At 43.8% G+C, this 16,906-nt stretch overlaps 2 protein-coding genes across 2 annotated transcripts; both read left to right on the plus strand.

The window, feature by feature from the left end:
- Positions 1-406: 406 nt before the first annotated feature.
- Positions 407-4,086, plus strand: zgc:110843 (uncharacterized protein LOC541492 homolog). The gene is made up of 3 exons (XM_022211815.1): positions 407-578; positions 1,872-2,074; positions 3,330-4,086. The coding sequence occupies exons 1-3, from the start codon at positions 422-424 to the stop codon at positions 3,417-3,419; spliced, it is 450 nt and encodes a 149-aa protein (XP_022067507.1). The 5' UTR covers positions 407-421; the 3' UTR covers positions 3,420-4,086.
- Positions 4,087-7,278: 3,192 nt separating this feature from the next.
- On the plus strand, positions 7,279-9,886 carry cxxc5b (CXXC finger protein 5b). Its single transcript, XM_022211819.2, has 2 exons — positions 7,279-7,438; positions 8,273-9,886. Exon 2 carries the CDS (start codon positions 8,459-8,461, stop codon positions 9,350-9,352), a length of 894 nt encoding a protein of 297 aa, XP_022067511.1. The 5' UTR covers positions 7,279-7,438; positions 8,273-8,458; the 3' UTR covers positions 9,353-9,886.
- Positions 9,887-16,906: the final 7,020 nt, after the last annotated feature.

Consider the following 16,906-nt stretch of genomic DNA (forward strand, 5'->3'; position numbering starts at 1 on the left):
ATGAATGTCCTTGCTCGATTACTTTATTCAAATAAACAAAAAACTGTTTTGTTTTGATTTAGGGGCTCGTTCACTTTCTAGAGAATCAACTTCTTGGAAAGGGGAAATGGTATTCACCAAAGCTCAGAAGTGGTCAAGATAGTTAGCCACTCTTGGAAAGAATACTTGTTTAAAATTAAGTTGTCTCTGTTTACTGTGTACAGAAATTAGAATTGCGTTTACATTGACTGGAGATACTCGTAAAGGATAGTGTTTTACATGAATTATACAGAAAAGGAATTGGTGGATAAAACTCTAAATTATCGCAGCAGTTCCATCTTCAAACGGCGCTAAAACGAACCTGTCAGTACATGGGGTTTATCTCTCACCACAACTGACACTCTTTGTTTCCGTCCTGAGCTCTGATTGGCTGCTGAGACGTATGTACGGAGCGCAGCGCTGCGGGAGCGGACAGAGGATTGACCTTGTTGTTGCTGAGCCGCAAACAGTGCACCGTCCAGGGAAAAACATGACAACCCCAAGTTTACCTCCCTTACCGATGCCCGCGTTAAGCAGCTCGGGTTTCAGGCTAACGAAAGGTAAAGTACCGAAGCAAGCTAGTTAGTAGCATGCTAGCATTAAATGACTTGTTTTTGTTTGTAGCTAATGTAAACTTAGCATGTCAGCTAACTGACTACAAATTGTAGTTGCATGTAGGCCGTTTCATGTATGTTAAGCTTGAAGTTCTAAAAACTAAAGTATAGCTACGTAATCACTGCATTATCAACCGCTACTTCTTCTGCCTGGCAAGCCGCCATGTAGCTACTAGCTAACTGCCGAGTTGGACGCAGGTTGTGTTTCCAACTTTAGCCGGACAGTCTGGACTCTCCACACTTGGAGGGGATCCCAGCATCTACCGTAGCGGTGTCTTCATGTGTCGCGGCCTCTAGCTGCTCCAGCGAAGCAACTAATCAGCTGATCCAGACTGACAGCAGGGCCTCCGTGTTCCTCAAGTCTCAAACTCCACATCATGTGATTCTCAGTGGATAATCCTCCCTCTCTGGTGTTTGCAAAAAAAGAAGAAAAAAAAGACCAATTTCACGAGTCATGCTCAGACTGAAAAGCCCCTGCACATACCTGTCAGTTTAACATTTCCCTCTGTATGTAATAGTCATGCTTTGTTCATTACAAAACCCTCCTCTTTGAGACAGAGCTGCAACAATTAACCAATTAGTTTACAGCTGTTTTGATAATTGGTTTATCAGTATGAGTAGATTTTTTTTAAGGAGGCAGCTCCTAAAATGTGAATATTCGCTTGACTCTTTCCTATGATAGTAAACTGAGTATCTTTTTAGTACGCATGCTCATGCAATATGTGCAAAATGCTGCAACAATAAGACATTAGTAAAAGAATACTCTTAAAAACAGGGCGCTTGAGGATGTAATCTTGCATTTTCTGGTGTTTTATTGACCAAAGAAGTGGTCGTTCAATATATAATAGTTAATGGAAATAGTAGTTAGTTGTAGCTGCCTTGGAAAATAAAAAGTGTGATTTTTATTTAGTGCAGGATGTCAGTTTACTGAACAAAGTGAGGCATCAGAAAGCTTAGAATGTAGAATTAAATGTACATTTGTCACCTCATGAAACAGTTAATATCACAGATTGATGTTATGTAACGACAGTCGGGTTTTAGTGGGAAGCATGCCAACATGTTGTAACCATGTAGCAAAGACACACAATAATAGTTTAACTCCACTCTGATAAATGTTGCATTCAGATGGTATTTAAATGTGCAGCTGGGTGACATAAAACGTTTCCAGTTTGCCCAGAATGACCTTTTTTTTTTGCAGACTGACTTTCCTGGCTCTGTTTGCTCACCGTGTCTCTCCAGAGCATTTCGTGGTCGCCGTGCCAGTGGCCGTGGTCGCAGCCGTTGGAGGTTTCCTAGTCAGCCACTACCTGAGCAGGAGGGGCTGTAAAAAGGGCCAGGTGAACGCATCCATCAGCAAAGACAGTCCTAAAGTGGTCCACAGCTTCGACATGGAGGACATCGGCACCAAGGCTGTGTATTGCCGCTGCTGGAAGTCAAAGAAGGTCAGACAAAACTCCCCCAAGCTTTCTACATGTACAGGACAGACTTTGACTCTTCAGTGGAGTCAAGGCAGGTGATGTTCTCGGTATCCCTGATTGACTCGCAGTCCGAGGTGCAACATGCATTGAAAGTTTCCCTCCACGGAGCTCTGCTGAACATATCCAGGGATGAGAATTTTCCGCGGATCCGCGGATTTTATCATTGCCAGGGTCATTCTTGTGAATCGTCTAAATTCGAGGAGAAAATTTTTTTGGGGGGTGAGGTATGCTTATGGTCAGCGAGTCGTAATATCGAACGGCTGCTAATATCCACCGTGCTGAATGCTAGCTGCCACTCAGTGAGAGCAGTCATGTACAGTACTGTAATCGAATCACCATGAAGTGTAGAGTCCAGGGATGGGAATTTTCCGCGGATCCGCCGATTTCATTTGAAGTTTGAACACTTTATTGTCGCTGATACTCCCGCGAGATGGTAACGGCGTTAACGATAGCTTGTTAACGACGATTGTAAACGGCCCAGCGATTGGAAGTCGCTGTGCTGCCGCCGCACACATCCCCCCCCCCCCCCCCCCCCCCATCAACAACTTTCCGCTGGAATCAAAACTCGCTGATCCCATCCCTGCATATCAGAGGAAACACTCGCTGACCCTGAGCTCTGGCTTCAGTTACAATCTCAATTTAACCCAGTGGGCAGCAGTTAAATTGAGTTTGGAGGTTATATTTGAGAATGAGCGACCCGACATGCACCTGAGTGGCTCTAGAGCTCCACAGGATGCATAAACAAAGTGGGAAAAGTTACCTCACGGACACAGAAAGGAGAAAAAGTGGGGTAAAATCATGATCTGAGACAAAATTCAGAACAACTCTGGTGATCAGGAGACTTGCCTGGAAACAAAGTATGAGAATCCAATTTCGAGGCTGAATGCAGAATTTATACATTCTGACAGCCTTTTTGTTGACATGGAGCAGGAAAGTTTGGACTTTAATATGCATATTTAGCCACTAATTGTGCAACTTTAAAGACAAAATATGCACGATTCCTCTAAAAGAGCAGATGCTGATATCTAGTTTTGATCTATAACCCTTGATTTTATTCAATCCAGCTCTTGAAGATCAGTCTTATTCCCCTTCCATGTGCTTTCTGTTTGCTTTAAATCCTGATTGGCCAACTGCAACTACCTCATATCATACAGTACAAAGTGCTGAAACTTGATAAGGGCACATTTTGTTTTTCTGACGCCGTGTGTCCTCCCTACAGTTCCCGTACTGCGACGGCGCTCACGCCAAGCACAACGAGGAAACCGGGGACAACGTCGGGCCGCTCATCATCAAGAAGAAGGACGCCTGATCCGACCTCCTCGACTCCTCAGTTTCCTCCCATCGTTAATTATCACTGCAGTGTCACGTCGATGGTTGCACTTCATAGCTCAGAAGCCCTTAAAGTATTCTGATTTCGTACGATCGTAACGCTGTCTTCAAACTAACATCAAAGGTCACTTCAGGACAGATAAGGAGGGGACTTTGACAGTCAGCAGAGCCAGACATGGAGGCATCATGACTTTACTGATGCAGAGTTTGTTTAAAATTCTCACCGGACCTGGTATAAATAAAATATTCCTCCCATGCGGGCATCGTGCCTTCATGTCTGGTGTCACCTGTGAGGCCCCCCCCTCGCCTTATTGGCTCCTGTAGGTGTGGAGCAGGTGGTGGAAACATGACACCGGCCCTCGGTGCAGTATTTGAATTCAGCGTAGGCCTTATCTTCAAATCTACAGCCCAGAGTCTGAACAAACACCAAACCCATGCGAATGTTACACACTTGGCTTTGTTTTGCTGATAGAAGTTTGTCTTAAATGAATTAATGAGCTGTTTGTAACCTGCTTTCTGAGGAAACTGTTGTATTATCTGTAAAGTGCTCAGAGCTTTTTCATCAAATTTATTTTCTACTGGCTGCCATGCGTCTGGTTTGTCGATTCATTGTTCTGTATATTGTGAATAAAACTTGAGTGATCAGATTTGTGTTTTTTTTGGAGTTTCTCGCCGGGGTCAAACTATACGTTTGTTTTTTAACTTCACCTGTGTGCGTGGAACAGAGCGGTGTGTTTATGGATTAACAGTGGGGTAATGAGTAAACAGGGCTGGTGGTGACTGCAGCGGGATCACATCAGGCCAGTTCACTGAGTGTGTTGTTGCTGCTGCTGCTGCTGCTGCTGCTGCTGCTGCTGCTGCTGCTGCTGCTGCTGCTGCTGCTGCTGCTGCTGCTGCTGCTGCTGCTGCTGCTGCTGCTGCTGCAGGGTAGTGTCCACCAGCACCAGTGGCCATTTTAAGACGCTGCAGTACCTGCGGCGGCCGCTAGAAGACGCTGTGTTTGCACGGATAGCCCCGGACAGCCAGACGGTGTGTAGTGTGGTGGGCCCCTGCTCCCATAGTGACACGCACACAGACACAGACACACACACACACACACACACACAGACACACACACACACACACACACACACGGACGGATGGGTACGCGCACACACACACGCACGAGGTATTTGGCCGCGTGCCAGATGCAAGGGAGGGCTACGAGAAGAGGTGGAGTGGACTCAGCCATCCCTGAGTGAGGAGTCACCTTTAGCAGACAGCTCCACAGAGAGGAGGAGGATCTGCTGTTTGGAAAACTGCAGCAGCGTTAGCATGAAGGCTGGGTAGTTTAGTCTTCATGCTTACAGTTTAAACATGGAGAACTGAAAAACCTACAATAATATTAGCATGAAGGCTAGGTAGTTTAAACATGGAGGCCTAAAAAAAAACTACAATAATATTCGCATGAAAGCTAGGTAGTTTAAACCTGGAGGGCTAAAAAATAAACTACAATAATATTAGCATGAAGGCTACTTAGTTTAAACATGGAGGGCTAAAAAAACTACAATAACATTAGCATGAAGACTAGGCAGTTTAAACATGGAGGCTAAAAAAGCTACAATAACATTAGCATGAAGGCTAGGTAGTTTAAACATGGAGGCTAAAAACTACAATAACATTAGCATGAAGGCTAGGTAGTTTAAACATGGAGGCTAAAAACTACAATAACATTAGCATGAAGGCTAGGTAGTTTAAATATAGAGGACTGAAAAAAACTACAATAATATTAGCATGAAGGCAGTTGGTTTAAACATGGAGGGCTGAAAAAACTACAATAAAATTATCATGAAGGCTAGGCACTGGAAACATGGGGGGGCGGGGGGGGGGGCTCCTAAAGACTACCACAACATTAGCATGAAGGCTAGGCAATTTAAACATGGGGGACTGAAAAAAAACTACAATATCATTAGCATGGAGGCTAGGCAGTTTAGGCATGGGGGACTGCTAAAGACTACAATAACATTAGCATGAAGGCTAACCAGTTTAAACATGGGGGACTGCTTTAAACTACAGTAATATTAGCAGAAAGTCTTGGTTGTTTAAATGCTACCATACAGGCTATTGAAAAATACAGCAACATTGCCATGAAGGCTAATCATTTTAAGTATGTTATAAAACAAACTACTAAAACTACAACAACATAAGGAGGACGGTTAGTAATTGTAAATAGAAAAACCCACTGACTGCTAAACGTAAAGCAACATTAGCGTGAAGGGTGGTCATTTTAAATATAATAACAAAGAAAATGACAGCTTTTTCATAACATTAGCATGAAGGCCAGTAGTTTTGAGTCTGTTAGCACACACAGACTACTAAAATTACACCGGCATTAGCATGGAGGCTAATCATTTTAAATGCAGGTGTCTGCTAAAACTAAGGCCACATTAGCATGATGGCTTATCATTTTGAATATGCTAAGCTAAAATTACAGCAGCATTTGCATTCAGGCTACTCATTTTAAATTTGCTAAAACAGAGTGATAGCTTAAACTACAGCAGCATTAGTATGAAGGACAGTTATTTTAAATATGCTAACATACGATGACAGCTAAAACTATAAATACATTAGTATGACAGCTAATAATTTAAAATGTGCTAACATGCTAAGACGGCTAAAAGTGCAGCAACATTAGCATGAAGGCTAGTTGTATTCAATGTGGGTAACTGCTAAAACTATAACAATGTTAACATAAGGGATAAACATTTTAAATATGTTAACACAGAGACTACTAAAATTATAGCAACTACCATTTACAATTACCATGAAAGCTAATCATTTTATATATGCTAACACGATGACAGCTACAAAAATTACTACAAAAATGTGCTAACAAATGTGCTATTAAATGTGCTAATATGCTAGGATGGTTAAAACTCCATCAACATTAGCATAAGGGACAAATATTTTAAGTATGTTAACACACAGTGACTGCTACAGCAAACTACAGCAATATTAGCATGAAGGCTAATTATTCTAAATATGGGTGAGTGCTAAAACTATAGCAAGATTAGCATGAAAGCCAATCATTTTAAATATGTTAACACATGTTGCCTGCTGAAACTACAAAAACATTAGGATGGGAGATATTCTGTTTAAATATAGTAGCACACAATAGCTGCTAAAAATACAGCAACATTTGCACAAAGACTAGTCATTCTTTTGAATAATTTTCATCTACTCATTTCAACTATTGACTATTGAAATCAAAATGTCACTAATTTGTGTTTGTTTGTGTTATATTTGCTATAAAATAATGTTAGAACATTAAGTACTTCTAATTGTACGAAGATGTTCACCAATTACATTGTAAAGTTGCATAACTGTTTTCATACAGCAAAGAGCCCATTTTTCAACACAAAGCTTAGATACTGTCATTTATTGAACAGAAATTACTAATAAATAAATACTAAATTGGAATATTATGTTGACATGAAGTCAGTCTTCACTGTTGTGTTATTTAATTGCAATAAATAATAATTAACGACATTTTTTCTCTTTATAGTATTCTTTTTGGTGAATAGTTTTTTTTGCTTTGCTGTTAAATGTAAAAATGGTGTGTCTAATATTATAATTAATGATAATAATAATAATAGTAATAGTAATAATATGTGTTTCTTGGTTTAACTCTAACGCCAATGCTAAGTGACTGACTGCATGTATTTGATGTTTCGGGCTGCTGCATGTGTTTATATGGTGTTTATTCTGTCAGCTGTTGTGTATGTGGAGCCGATCCTGTGGATATTATGGGGTCGCTCTGACCACAGCCTCGTCTGCAGAGTCCAGTTCGCATTTTGAGCGACGCCCCCAAATTCCGTGCAGAGTGTTTGCAGACCCTCCGGGACGGAGAGGTGGAGGAGGAATCGGCAGCTCCGCCGTCCGTGTACGCTACGATCACCTCGCCATTAGTTCATGACTTCATCATATCTTTGACAGGAGAGTTCGGGTTGTATTTGGAAGGTAAGCGGGGACGTTTTCTCGACACTTGCTGCTGATTTTCGCTGGTTTGTTTTGTCGCCTTTTCCTGCGCGCTGCGCCGTGTCGCAGCGACCACTCGGACTGTGGTCAGCTCGCCGTGGCGTCGGTCGAGCACCGTCTTCTTAGGTAACCTTAATCACGCTGAAACGATCGATCTGACTCCCAGATCGACCCGCCACAAGCTTTATACAGCGATCCCGTAATAACATATGTGTCCCGCGTTTAATCGGTGGAATAGTTTTCTACAAATGTGGACATGAATATAGCCTGGTCTTTTTTTATCCACAGCAACCGCATCGTTGCGCACCTCGCTCCTCGTCGTCGATACCAGACAAAAGACAGCCTGTTTTTTTACGGTCCCTAATTTAGTGTTTCTCTGGTGAGCTTAAGCTTTGGCTGGCACACATAACAGCAGTCGTCAAAATGTATTTGAAAAGCGCGCTCCACATTTGACCTGCGCATATGCGCATATCTTTGCATATTGTTGTCGCTCTGTTATTGATTGCATTGATATACCGTGAAATTCTTAAAGGGATACTGCCTCCTGTATGCGGAAATCATTGGCAGGGCATGTACTGTCACATACAAGGCTGTGCTCACCTCTGTTGGAGTGGTTTTATTTCTGAATGTATATACATATATGTTTTTTGTGTTTTAACTCAGATTCTGTGCTCTCTGCTTCTCTGACACTGTTTGGTAGCTTCGGCTAAGGAAATATCTTGCAGTCTTATCTTCCCTGTTTACTCTCTTTCTGTATTTGTCTCTCCAACATTTCTATTCTTAACCTTCCTCTCTTCATCCCCTATTCATTTCTAGCTCTCCAGGACTCTGAGGCTGCTGCAGAGAATGGGAATAGGGACACAGGCCAAGGCTTGCCATTTTGGCTGAAGTAACAGCAGGACGGTTGTCAACCCCGCATCGGCTTCAATCCCCTTCTCCCTCACCTCTCCTCCCACACACTCACACTCACAAGGACAGACACCCCCGAACACAGCCACTGCTATGTCCACCGCGGTAGACATCGCCGGCCCTTCCTCCCCAGATCAGGCCCACAGCAGCACTAAAATCCCCAATGAGCCTCTGAGACCGAGCCTGAAGCGCTCCAGCCACCCCTACAGCCTCTCCCATTACATCTCCACCCCTTCCCCGGCCGTGGATGTGAAAGGCCTGATCCAGCCCTCCCCGGAACAGCAGCGGGCCGCCCAGCCTGGCCACACTAAGCCTCGCCGGGCCCCTTCCTGGCCCGACATGTTTGAGTCGCCCAGCGGGCTCCACCTGGCCCACGCCGCTGAGCTGTTGATGCGTGCCGGGCTGCTGGCCCTCACACCGGCCACCACAGAGCAGACCGGCCTGGGAGCACAGAGCAGCCAGCCGGCTAAGAGGGAGGCTACAGAGGCGAAGGGGGCAAAGGGAGACGGTGAGGGAGGCGGATCAGGGCCCGAGGAGGAGGAAGAGGACTCCTCCGGATGTGGCACTGACTTCCAACCCTTCCTGGGTGCCTGGTTCCCCTTTAGCCCCGCTCTGTTCCCCCTGGCAGGCTTCCAGATGGGGGGAGGCCACTGGAGGAGCACGGCCATGGGAGCTGAGGGCATCGAGGGGCTGGTGGCCGAGGGCTACTCTCCCAGCTCTCTGGGTGGAGGCAGCGGAGGGAGAAGGAAGAGGAAGAGGTGCGGGGAGTGCATACCGTGCCGACGTCAGACGAACTGCGAACAGTGCAGCAGCTGCCGCAATCGCAAGAGGGGACACCAGATCTGTAAATACAGGAAGTGTGAGGAGCTGAAGAGGAAGCCTGGAGGGCCCGGGTTTGAGAGCAGAGTGTCTGGGTTTGATCTAAGGGGATCCGACTTTACTTTGGGTCTGGCACAGGAGAGAAGCAATGGAGCCTTGGATGGATAGTAATGCTTGTGGTGGCAGCATTTGTCAGAGGATCCTGGTTGGATGATTGTTGAGGAGCTGCAGTTCAATGAAAACACACAGGACACCATGTTAACATTCTCGGACTGTGGTTCAGAGATCTTCAGATGTGGGGTTTAGCGAGGAGCTGCAGCTCCGTTTAAGAATGTCCACACTCGTTCCCATCCTTTCTTTTGACAATCAGAGAATTGGAGAGGAGAGAAAGAAGGATACCAATGTGTGTCAATATTTAGATGACGACAAAAATGCTGTAAATACACTGTAAATATCTGGAAAACATTATGTCTTTTTGTTTTGTTTTTTTTTTACATTGCTTTCCAGTTTGGATGTATTGTGCTTCAACATAAGAAGGAGCCAAATGTTTTTGTTTCTGATGGGGAGTTTTGGTTTCTGTTGTTCTGACGTCACTGCATCAGTAAGAAACGGATGAGTTCAGCCTCGGCTAAATTATTTCATGTGCAACTTGTACTGTATAGCTCTGTTTGCCCTTTTGAAATAAAAGAAACTTGCCATGTGCACTTGTCTACAAGGTTTATGCCACGTCTCTATGTGTGTGTGTGTGTGTGTGTGTGTGTGTTCGTTTTTAATTGGACGTGTGTGTCTTTGATGCCGTGCGCACACGTGTGTTCATGTGTGTGCGAGTTTGTGTGGATTATGAGTCACCTAATGGTGTGGCTGAGAGCCTTATCGCAACCCCGCAGACGCACACACACAAACACACCTACACGCTGCCTTGGCAAGTCCGCTGCGCGCACTCGAGCACACCTAACCCGACACGCAGCACACATTCACAGACAACGCTCCTGATGCGATTTTGCGTTAGACGAGGAGTGTGTGTATCACATGCAGATTTTTTTTAAAAACACTCAGCCAGCTGGACTGAGGCTACAGGGTGGGTTTTTTTTCTTTCTTTCTTTCTCTCTCTCTCTCTCTCTCTCTCTCTCTCTCTCTCTTTTCCCTCCTGCTTGTTGCCGTAACGATGGCTGATGTGATAAGACCTTCTTCCTCGGCGCCACACTCCAGGGGACCGCAGGGAAGACGTAACCATGGCAACGGCCGGCCCGAGGTGTCACGCTATAATTGGGCCACGGCTGCACTTCCTGTGAGCCTTCAGTCAGGGGGGATCGCGGAGGGACTGTGTGTGTGCGTGCGTGTGTGTGCATCTGTGGGGGTGGGGGTGGGGGGGGGTTGCGTGTGTGCGTGTGTGTGTGTTTGTCAAGCAGGCAGAGAGAGAGAGAGAGAGAGAGAGAGAAAGCACTGCACGCCAGCCAACGCAGGACACTGCCAACTCATGGAGAAAAGCAGCGAGCTCCAACATCATGCTATTACAACGCTCCCACTGAATGAGAAACACACAGTCTTTTAGTTTGAGTCCACAGTCTAGTGTTTCTTCATCTCCCAGACAAAGGGGGAATTTCAAATTCTTGGATCTGCAGCTTTTTTTCCCCTCTCCTCTCTCCCTCTCTCTCTCTCTCTCTCTTCAGTGCCTTTCTAGTGATTTGGAGCTTAATCCCCCCCTCCACCACCACCTCCACCCCCTCCCCTCCACGGTCTCGTCACACACGCACACACACACACACACACACACACACACACACACACACACACACACACACACACACACACACACACACACACACCGGAAATCTGTGTCACCCGCTGCCCAGCAGGTCCAGTGACTCCCTGAACGCCTGCAGTCTGGCTCCACTGGCCTGCAAGATGGCAGGAGAGACGGGGGAGGAAAAGGGGGGATTGAACGGAGGACAGAGAAGAGGAGGAGGCGGCGGAGGGGGGAGGGTTGTGAGGGAGAGAGTTGGGGGAGGTGGTGGTGGAAAGCGGATCCAGGGAGAGGGTGAAGAGAAGGGGGGGAGAGACGTGGTGAAGGGCAGGGAGGGAGAGAGAGAGCGGGTGAGATGAAAAGCAGGCCACAGGGGGAGAGGAAAGAGAAACGCAGGGAGGAGGACGGGGGAGATGGACAGCAGGGGGATGAAGATAACCAGACAAAGGAGGAGAAGGAGTGAAATGCGGCGAGATGCGGGGAGGTTAATGATGGATGCATTGTCCGGATAGCCGGTGTGCGCCGTCACAGACCCCCGTGGAGCTTACATATGTTAGCACCGGCGGCCCTGCCCACTCTGGAGGAAAAACTCCCCTCACATGCAAACACGCTGCAGTGGAGCAACCTGCCAGCCCGAGGCAACCTGCGCTGGAGCTGGGCGGACCCCTCGCTCACCAGCCAGACCTTTGAAATTTTGGCCACTGCGTGCTCTCGGAGACACTGTGTCTCATTGTGAATGTTTTCTCTTTTTTCCTCTCGTTGGCCGCATCCCCAGCGTTAGGAAATGTGTAACAGCTTTGCAGCAACAGCATCTTTTTGAGATCACTCCTCATTACGCCTCTGTTATCCATTTGTTGTTCACTTTTATGGAAAACACGCTACTCCTCCGGCAGGAAACACAATGACCCCCTTGCATCCCTGAAAAACTCCGGCTCATCTGCCTCCAGGCTGTATTTTGGTGACACTGGAGGTCAAAGGGGACTCTTGACCTTTTGACCCTTAAAGCTGTTAGAGGTGGTTTTAGAATAGACCAACTTCTATAAACAGCGTTGTGCTCATGCTGCTAAGGAAAAACAAGCACTAAAAATTGTATTCCATTTGTTTGCAATTAAAAATCTTAATTGGTTTCTTTCAGTCTAATCAAAAAAATAACCATAAAATCAGGAATTAGCTCCAAAAATGTTCTCACATTTAGATCCTTGGAGGTACCCTAAAATCTGTTAATCTTTAGCTTGCTGCTGATTTTTTATTAGAAGCTTCCAGGAAGTTAATCAAGGCACAGTGATAAAGTCTGTCTGTGTTGCAGTGATATTTGATCACGGCTTGTTTTTGCACAGCCTCATGATGTGGAACTGATCGTTACCAATGATTATTGATCCTGGATTCGCTTCTCTTCTTTCTAGAGAGCAGCGCATCTTGACCAGAGCTGGGATGTCGGTTAGCTCTTCAATTTTGTGACATTTCTTGAATATATAATGAAAAAATAAATAGGTCAATATATAATTGCAGGGGCCTATTTCACGAAGCAGGTTTTACAAACTCTGAGTTTCTTCCACAACTCTGAGTTGATCTACTCTGAGATAGAAAACTCTGAGTTTTCGGTTTCACAACGGCTGATTTGAGTTGGGTTAATCAACTCGGAGTAGTTTGACCCGGAGTTACGCGCGTGCACCGCAACTCTGAAAAGACAGCATCAATGGAACGCCGATTCGACGAGTCACCATGGAAACGGGGAAGCGAAAGGTTGCGTTTTTGAACGGGAAGTTTTTAACGCGCTCATATGGCGAGTTTGAACACATTTTTAGAAAGAAGTGCAACACCGCTGCAGCTGCAAAAGAGAGCGAGACGGCGTGGAGAACACTGCTGCCCGGATCAATGCATAAGTTTAAATGTAGTCCTTTGTAATCGTAGTAATATTACAGGGAATAACTGTCTGAATGGCAGCCTAGTAAGTTATTTTATTTAGGTGAAATCCCGACGGGGCAGCAGCTTAAGATGAAATATAAAAACATTGTTCAAACAGGTCAGACCTAGGCATTATCTCATGGAGGTACTTCATGTTGATCATGTTTTACATTGTAAAGTAGCCTAAATATTAAGTGACTGTTTGACTGTGCAGTTGTTTTATCCACACATAGCCTAAATGTCTGCATCCATATCATGTCCTGTTAAATAACTGAGCCTATTTAAATTAACATAGACTTCTGCTCAGCCAACAGAAAGAAAGCAGATGCCTGTAAAACGGTGGTATAAAATGTCATGGATGCATATATATATATATATATATATATATATATATATATATAGATATATATAGATATAGATATAGATATAGATATAGATATAGATATCTTGTAATTGTAAGTAGTCAACACTCCAAAGATTGATCCAAATGGTAGTTTAAGTGTACTGAAACATGCCACTGATCTAGGATGAAGAGGATGAAACTGTGTCTGCTGCCTTTACAGAGGGGGATCCAGAAAGGCATACAGAGGTATGTTACTGATAGTTCTCTTCTCATTCAGATTTTGGGTGGAATATAGAGTGTGACATTTAGCCTACACTGAAGTATTGCACATTCTCATCCTTTTTAACAGAGCATGGCTGGACAGCAGCAGAATGGTCCCTCAACTTCCACTGCACAGACTGACACAGTGAGATGGATGTTCAGGAAACACCAGAGGTTCATTCCGTGGGATTCATGTGCAACTGTATAATTGAATGTCCTCTATGTATTCCCAGTTATTAGTAAAACGGATTTACAAACTGCATTTGCTGAGAAAAATCCAAAAAACAGATTAGGAGGGCAGATCTGGAAATTGAAATACTGGAGCACAAGTTAGAGGTGGGTGATGGTCACAGGTGAATTATGTTAACTATTGGAACATGAACTGAACTATCTGTTTAATTTGTAGGAAATAAAGAAGACCAAATGAAATGTGTATCATGTCTTTATTTGCTGTGGTGGTGATGATGGTGACTTAAACTCTAAAGTGATTATTGCATACGGTGTCTCTGACTGCTCTGCTGTCCTGCATAGCTGCAGGTGGATGGGGTCATCATCTGGGTCTTCAGTTTGTAGGGCAGGGTGTTGCTCTCCTCTAATAGTGGTAATATTATGAAGAACAACACATGCCACAGTAATATCACAGGTCCTCTCAGGGGTCACCCTGAGGAGATGTAGGCTCTGGAAACGGGCTTTCAGCAGGCCTATGGTCACCTCCACCCAGGCTCTGGTCCTGCAGTGAGTCCAGTTGAAGTTCTGTTGGGCGCCTGGTTCAGGGTCAGGGCATGAGGTCATCAGCCTGAGTTGGCATGGTAACCCCTGTCAACCAGCAGAAGGCCATCAAACTCTCCTGTAATGTATAGTGGATACATCAGAATATATTAAAGGAGGGAGACAAGAGAATTCTATTGTGAAAATCTTTAGGCTGCTGACCACGCTGCAGTCTGTTGCTCAGGTTAGACTCTCCATAAATCCTGGAGTCATGAACAGACCCAGGTCACGTGGCCTCCACATTAGAAATGATGTATGCAGCATCACATATGATCTGGACAGTGCAGAGAATGACAGATGTTGAACTATGATGCAGTCTTTAACATTTAGAAACAGTAGTCAGTCTACCTGTAGCCTACCTGCACATTTATGCTGTGAATGGACTTCCTGTTCATGATGTGAGGGAGCTGTGATGGGGATGTGTGTGCATCTATGCAGCCAATCACACTGGGAAATCCTAAAAGAAATTAAAATGACTAATCCCAGTCTGAGGTTGCAGCACAATGTCATTAACAGAATATGATTTAAAATGAATTTAACAGATCTCTACATCATTCACCTGCAATCCCATGCACAATGATGAGTAAAAGTCATTTCAGAGCCAGGAAAACTTTTCTGACTGTCCTGCATACAGTTGCCTTACTGTAGTGTTCTGCATCTCCGACATCATATAAAAACTTCCATTTGCAAAGAACCACAGCGCAACACACAATATCTGCTGGATGTGAGAGCATGACTGCGGCTGGTAATGTAAATGTAAGGACGGATTAGGTTGTTTATGTAGATTATGGACTTGAAACGATTACGAAACGGTACCGCTCAAACCGATAATTGTCCGGAAATGCGAGAACATTTATGCTCGGTCTGATAACAATCTACCGATGAATATTTAATTATCTGTGCAGTAATGCTGCTCCTTTATCCACTGGATCGTTAATAAAAGCTGTTCTACGCCAAAACTCGCTCGCTTACTGACTGAATGAATGAGAAAATGAAACAGCGTGTGTGGCTGAAAGAGGGCGGAGACGGAGAGAAACTCGAGGTTTTCTCAGATAAACCTGCTGGCGAGCAGGTTAGAGTCATAGAGTCTGTTACTGCGGTAACTGACCGAGAGTTGAAGTTACCCCTCTTTGTGAAACAGGCTAGAGTTACCCCGCATTCTCTGGTTAGAGTTACCTCGCTTCGTGAAATGGAAAACTCTGAGTTTCCCTCATTTCAGGGTTAACAAACTCAGAGTTTTCCCTAAACCTGCTTCGTGAAATAGGCCCCAGGGCTTTTTGTATCATAGTTGACATTTTTGCTGTTTTCAGGTCTAAAATCAACATGGCTGCCTATAACCAAACACCACATGACATTTTTACAGAAAGAGTCTTCTAAATACTATATATACAATTGAGTGAAATTGAAATTGAAAGTTATTTGTAAAGATATTGCAGTAAACCTGTTGACTACTTTATATTAAATAACTCAGAAAGCCTAGGAGTCTGGCCAGTCTTTTCTTCAGGAGGAAATGACATCATGTGGTGCAGGTCAGGTGATCTGGAATGAACACACTTCCTTCAGAACTGTTTTTGTAATGGGTAACTTAGTTGAAAGTTATTTTCAGACACAGATACAGTTTGTTATTTTCCATGAAAAATTTGATATATTTCCAAAAATGAAATATCTGTCATGATCATCTCAACTTAATAAGAAGAACACAATTAAAACAGTTTTTGAATAAGCTTGTTTTATTGTTTAGCTACGTAATTAGAAGGTGGTTGTTATGAAATTCGAACGGTTATTTAGTTGACATTTTAGTGATATCCAGTCATTTTTTATGAATTAGTGATTGTTTCCATAATAAATAATATTGGAATTTGTAAAGACATGATCATAAAGAACATAAAAACACTATTTTTTTCACTTTTAATAAAAATGTATGCAAGATACATCACATGGACTTCAAAAGTCCTGTAATTATAATGATAATTAGTAATGACAGCAGCATTAACTTAACGACTCAACTGAGAAATGTCAAACAATAGTAATTTTTCTCATAAGGTCATGAAACAAGCTTCAGTACAGAGTTTAGAACCATTAAACTGCCATACTGTAAGTTAAGATGTGGTTAAGAGCTTTTCGCCTTAGCACGCTGCTTACAGCTAAATGTTAATGTTAGCATGCTACCTTAATGTTGTTTAAATGGAAATGACTCCTGAACTTATAGCTACAACACACAAAGTCATGTATGCTTAAATGCTTGCGGTTTAAGTCATGAGAACACGGCAGGTATTGCATCAACTAGCCATCGAGGCTAACCATTTAGCAAGCTAACAAGCGGATAACATAGGTAGGAAATGCAAGATGAAAAAATTAGGCCATTTTGATATCAACCTGAGACATTATGCAGTTTAAGAAGATGACTTTATATCACTAAAATCTGAATATGCTAATATACAAAACACTAAAATATGAACTTTTTTTTTGACCCCCACCATTTCTGAAACCACTACTAAACAACTCACAAACTCACAGATTTTGGAAAATTCCATCCGTGAGGTCGTGAATAACACAATTTGGGAGAATTTAGAGCTAACCGCTGTAAACTCGAACCCATTCAAAGGCGCCATATTTCTCTTATTCACCAGCTTAGCATGAAATTATGCTAATAGCTAGCTAATTAGCGCTAAAGACAAAGTACAGTCGACATGAATGGGAA

This window comes from Acanthochromis polyacanthus, chromosome 10 (genome assembly GCF_021347895.1).
Source record: "Acanthochromis polyacanthus isolate Apoly-LR-REF ecotype Palm Island chromosome 10, KAUST_Apoly_ChrSc, whole genome shotgun sequence".
NCBI classification, from domain to species: Eukaryota; Metazoa; Chordata; class Actinopteri; family Pomacentridae; genus Acanthochromis; species Acanthochromis polyacanthus.

What these genes read in the sequence shown, in the direction of transcription:
- zgc:110843 (XM_022211815.1), top strand. Translation starts at nt 422, where the DNA reads ATGTACGGAGCGCAGCGCTGCGGGAGCGGACAGAGGATTGACCTTGTT. An exon ending in GGGTTTCAGGCTAACGAAAG is followed by an intron (nt 579 to 1,871) that starts GTAAAGTACCGA and finishes GTGTCTCTCCAG; the next exon opens with AGCATTTCGTGGTCGCCGTG. An exon ending in GCTGCTGGAAGTCAAAGAAG is followed by an intron (nt 2,075 to 3,329) that starts GTCAGACAAAAC and finishes TCCTCCCTACAG; the next exon opens with TTCCCGTACTGCGACGGCGC.
- cxxc5b (XM_022211819.2), top strand. Translation starts at nt 8,459, where the DNA reads ATGTCCACCGCGGTAGACATCGCCGGCCCTTCCTCCCCAGATCAGGCC.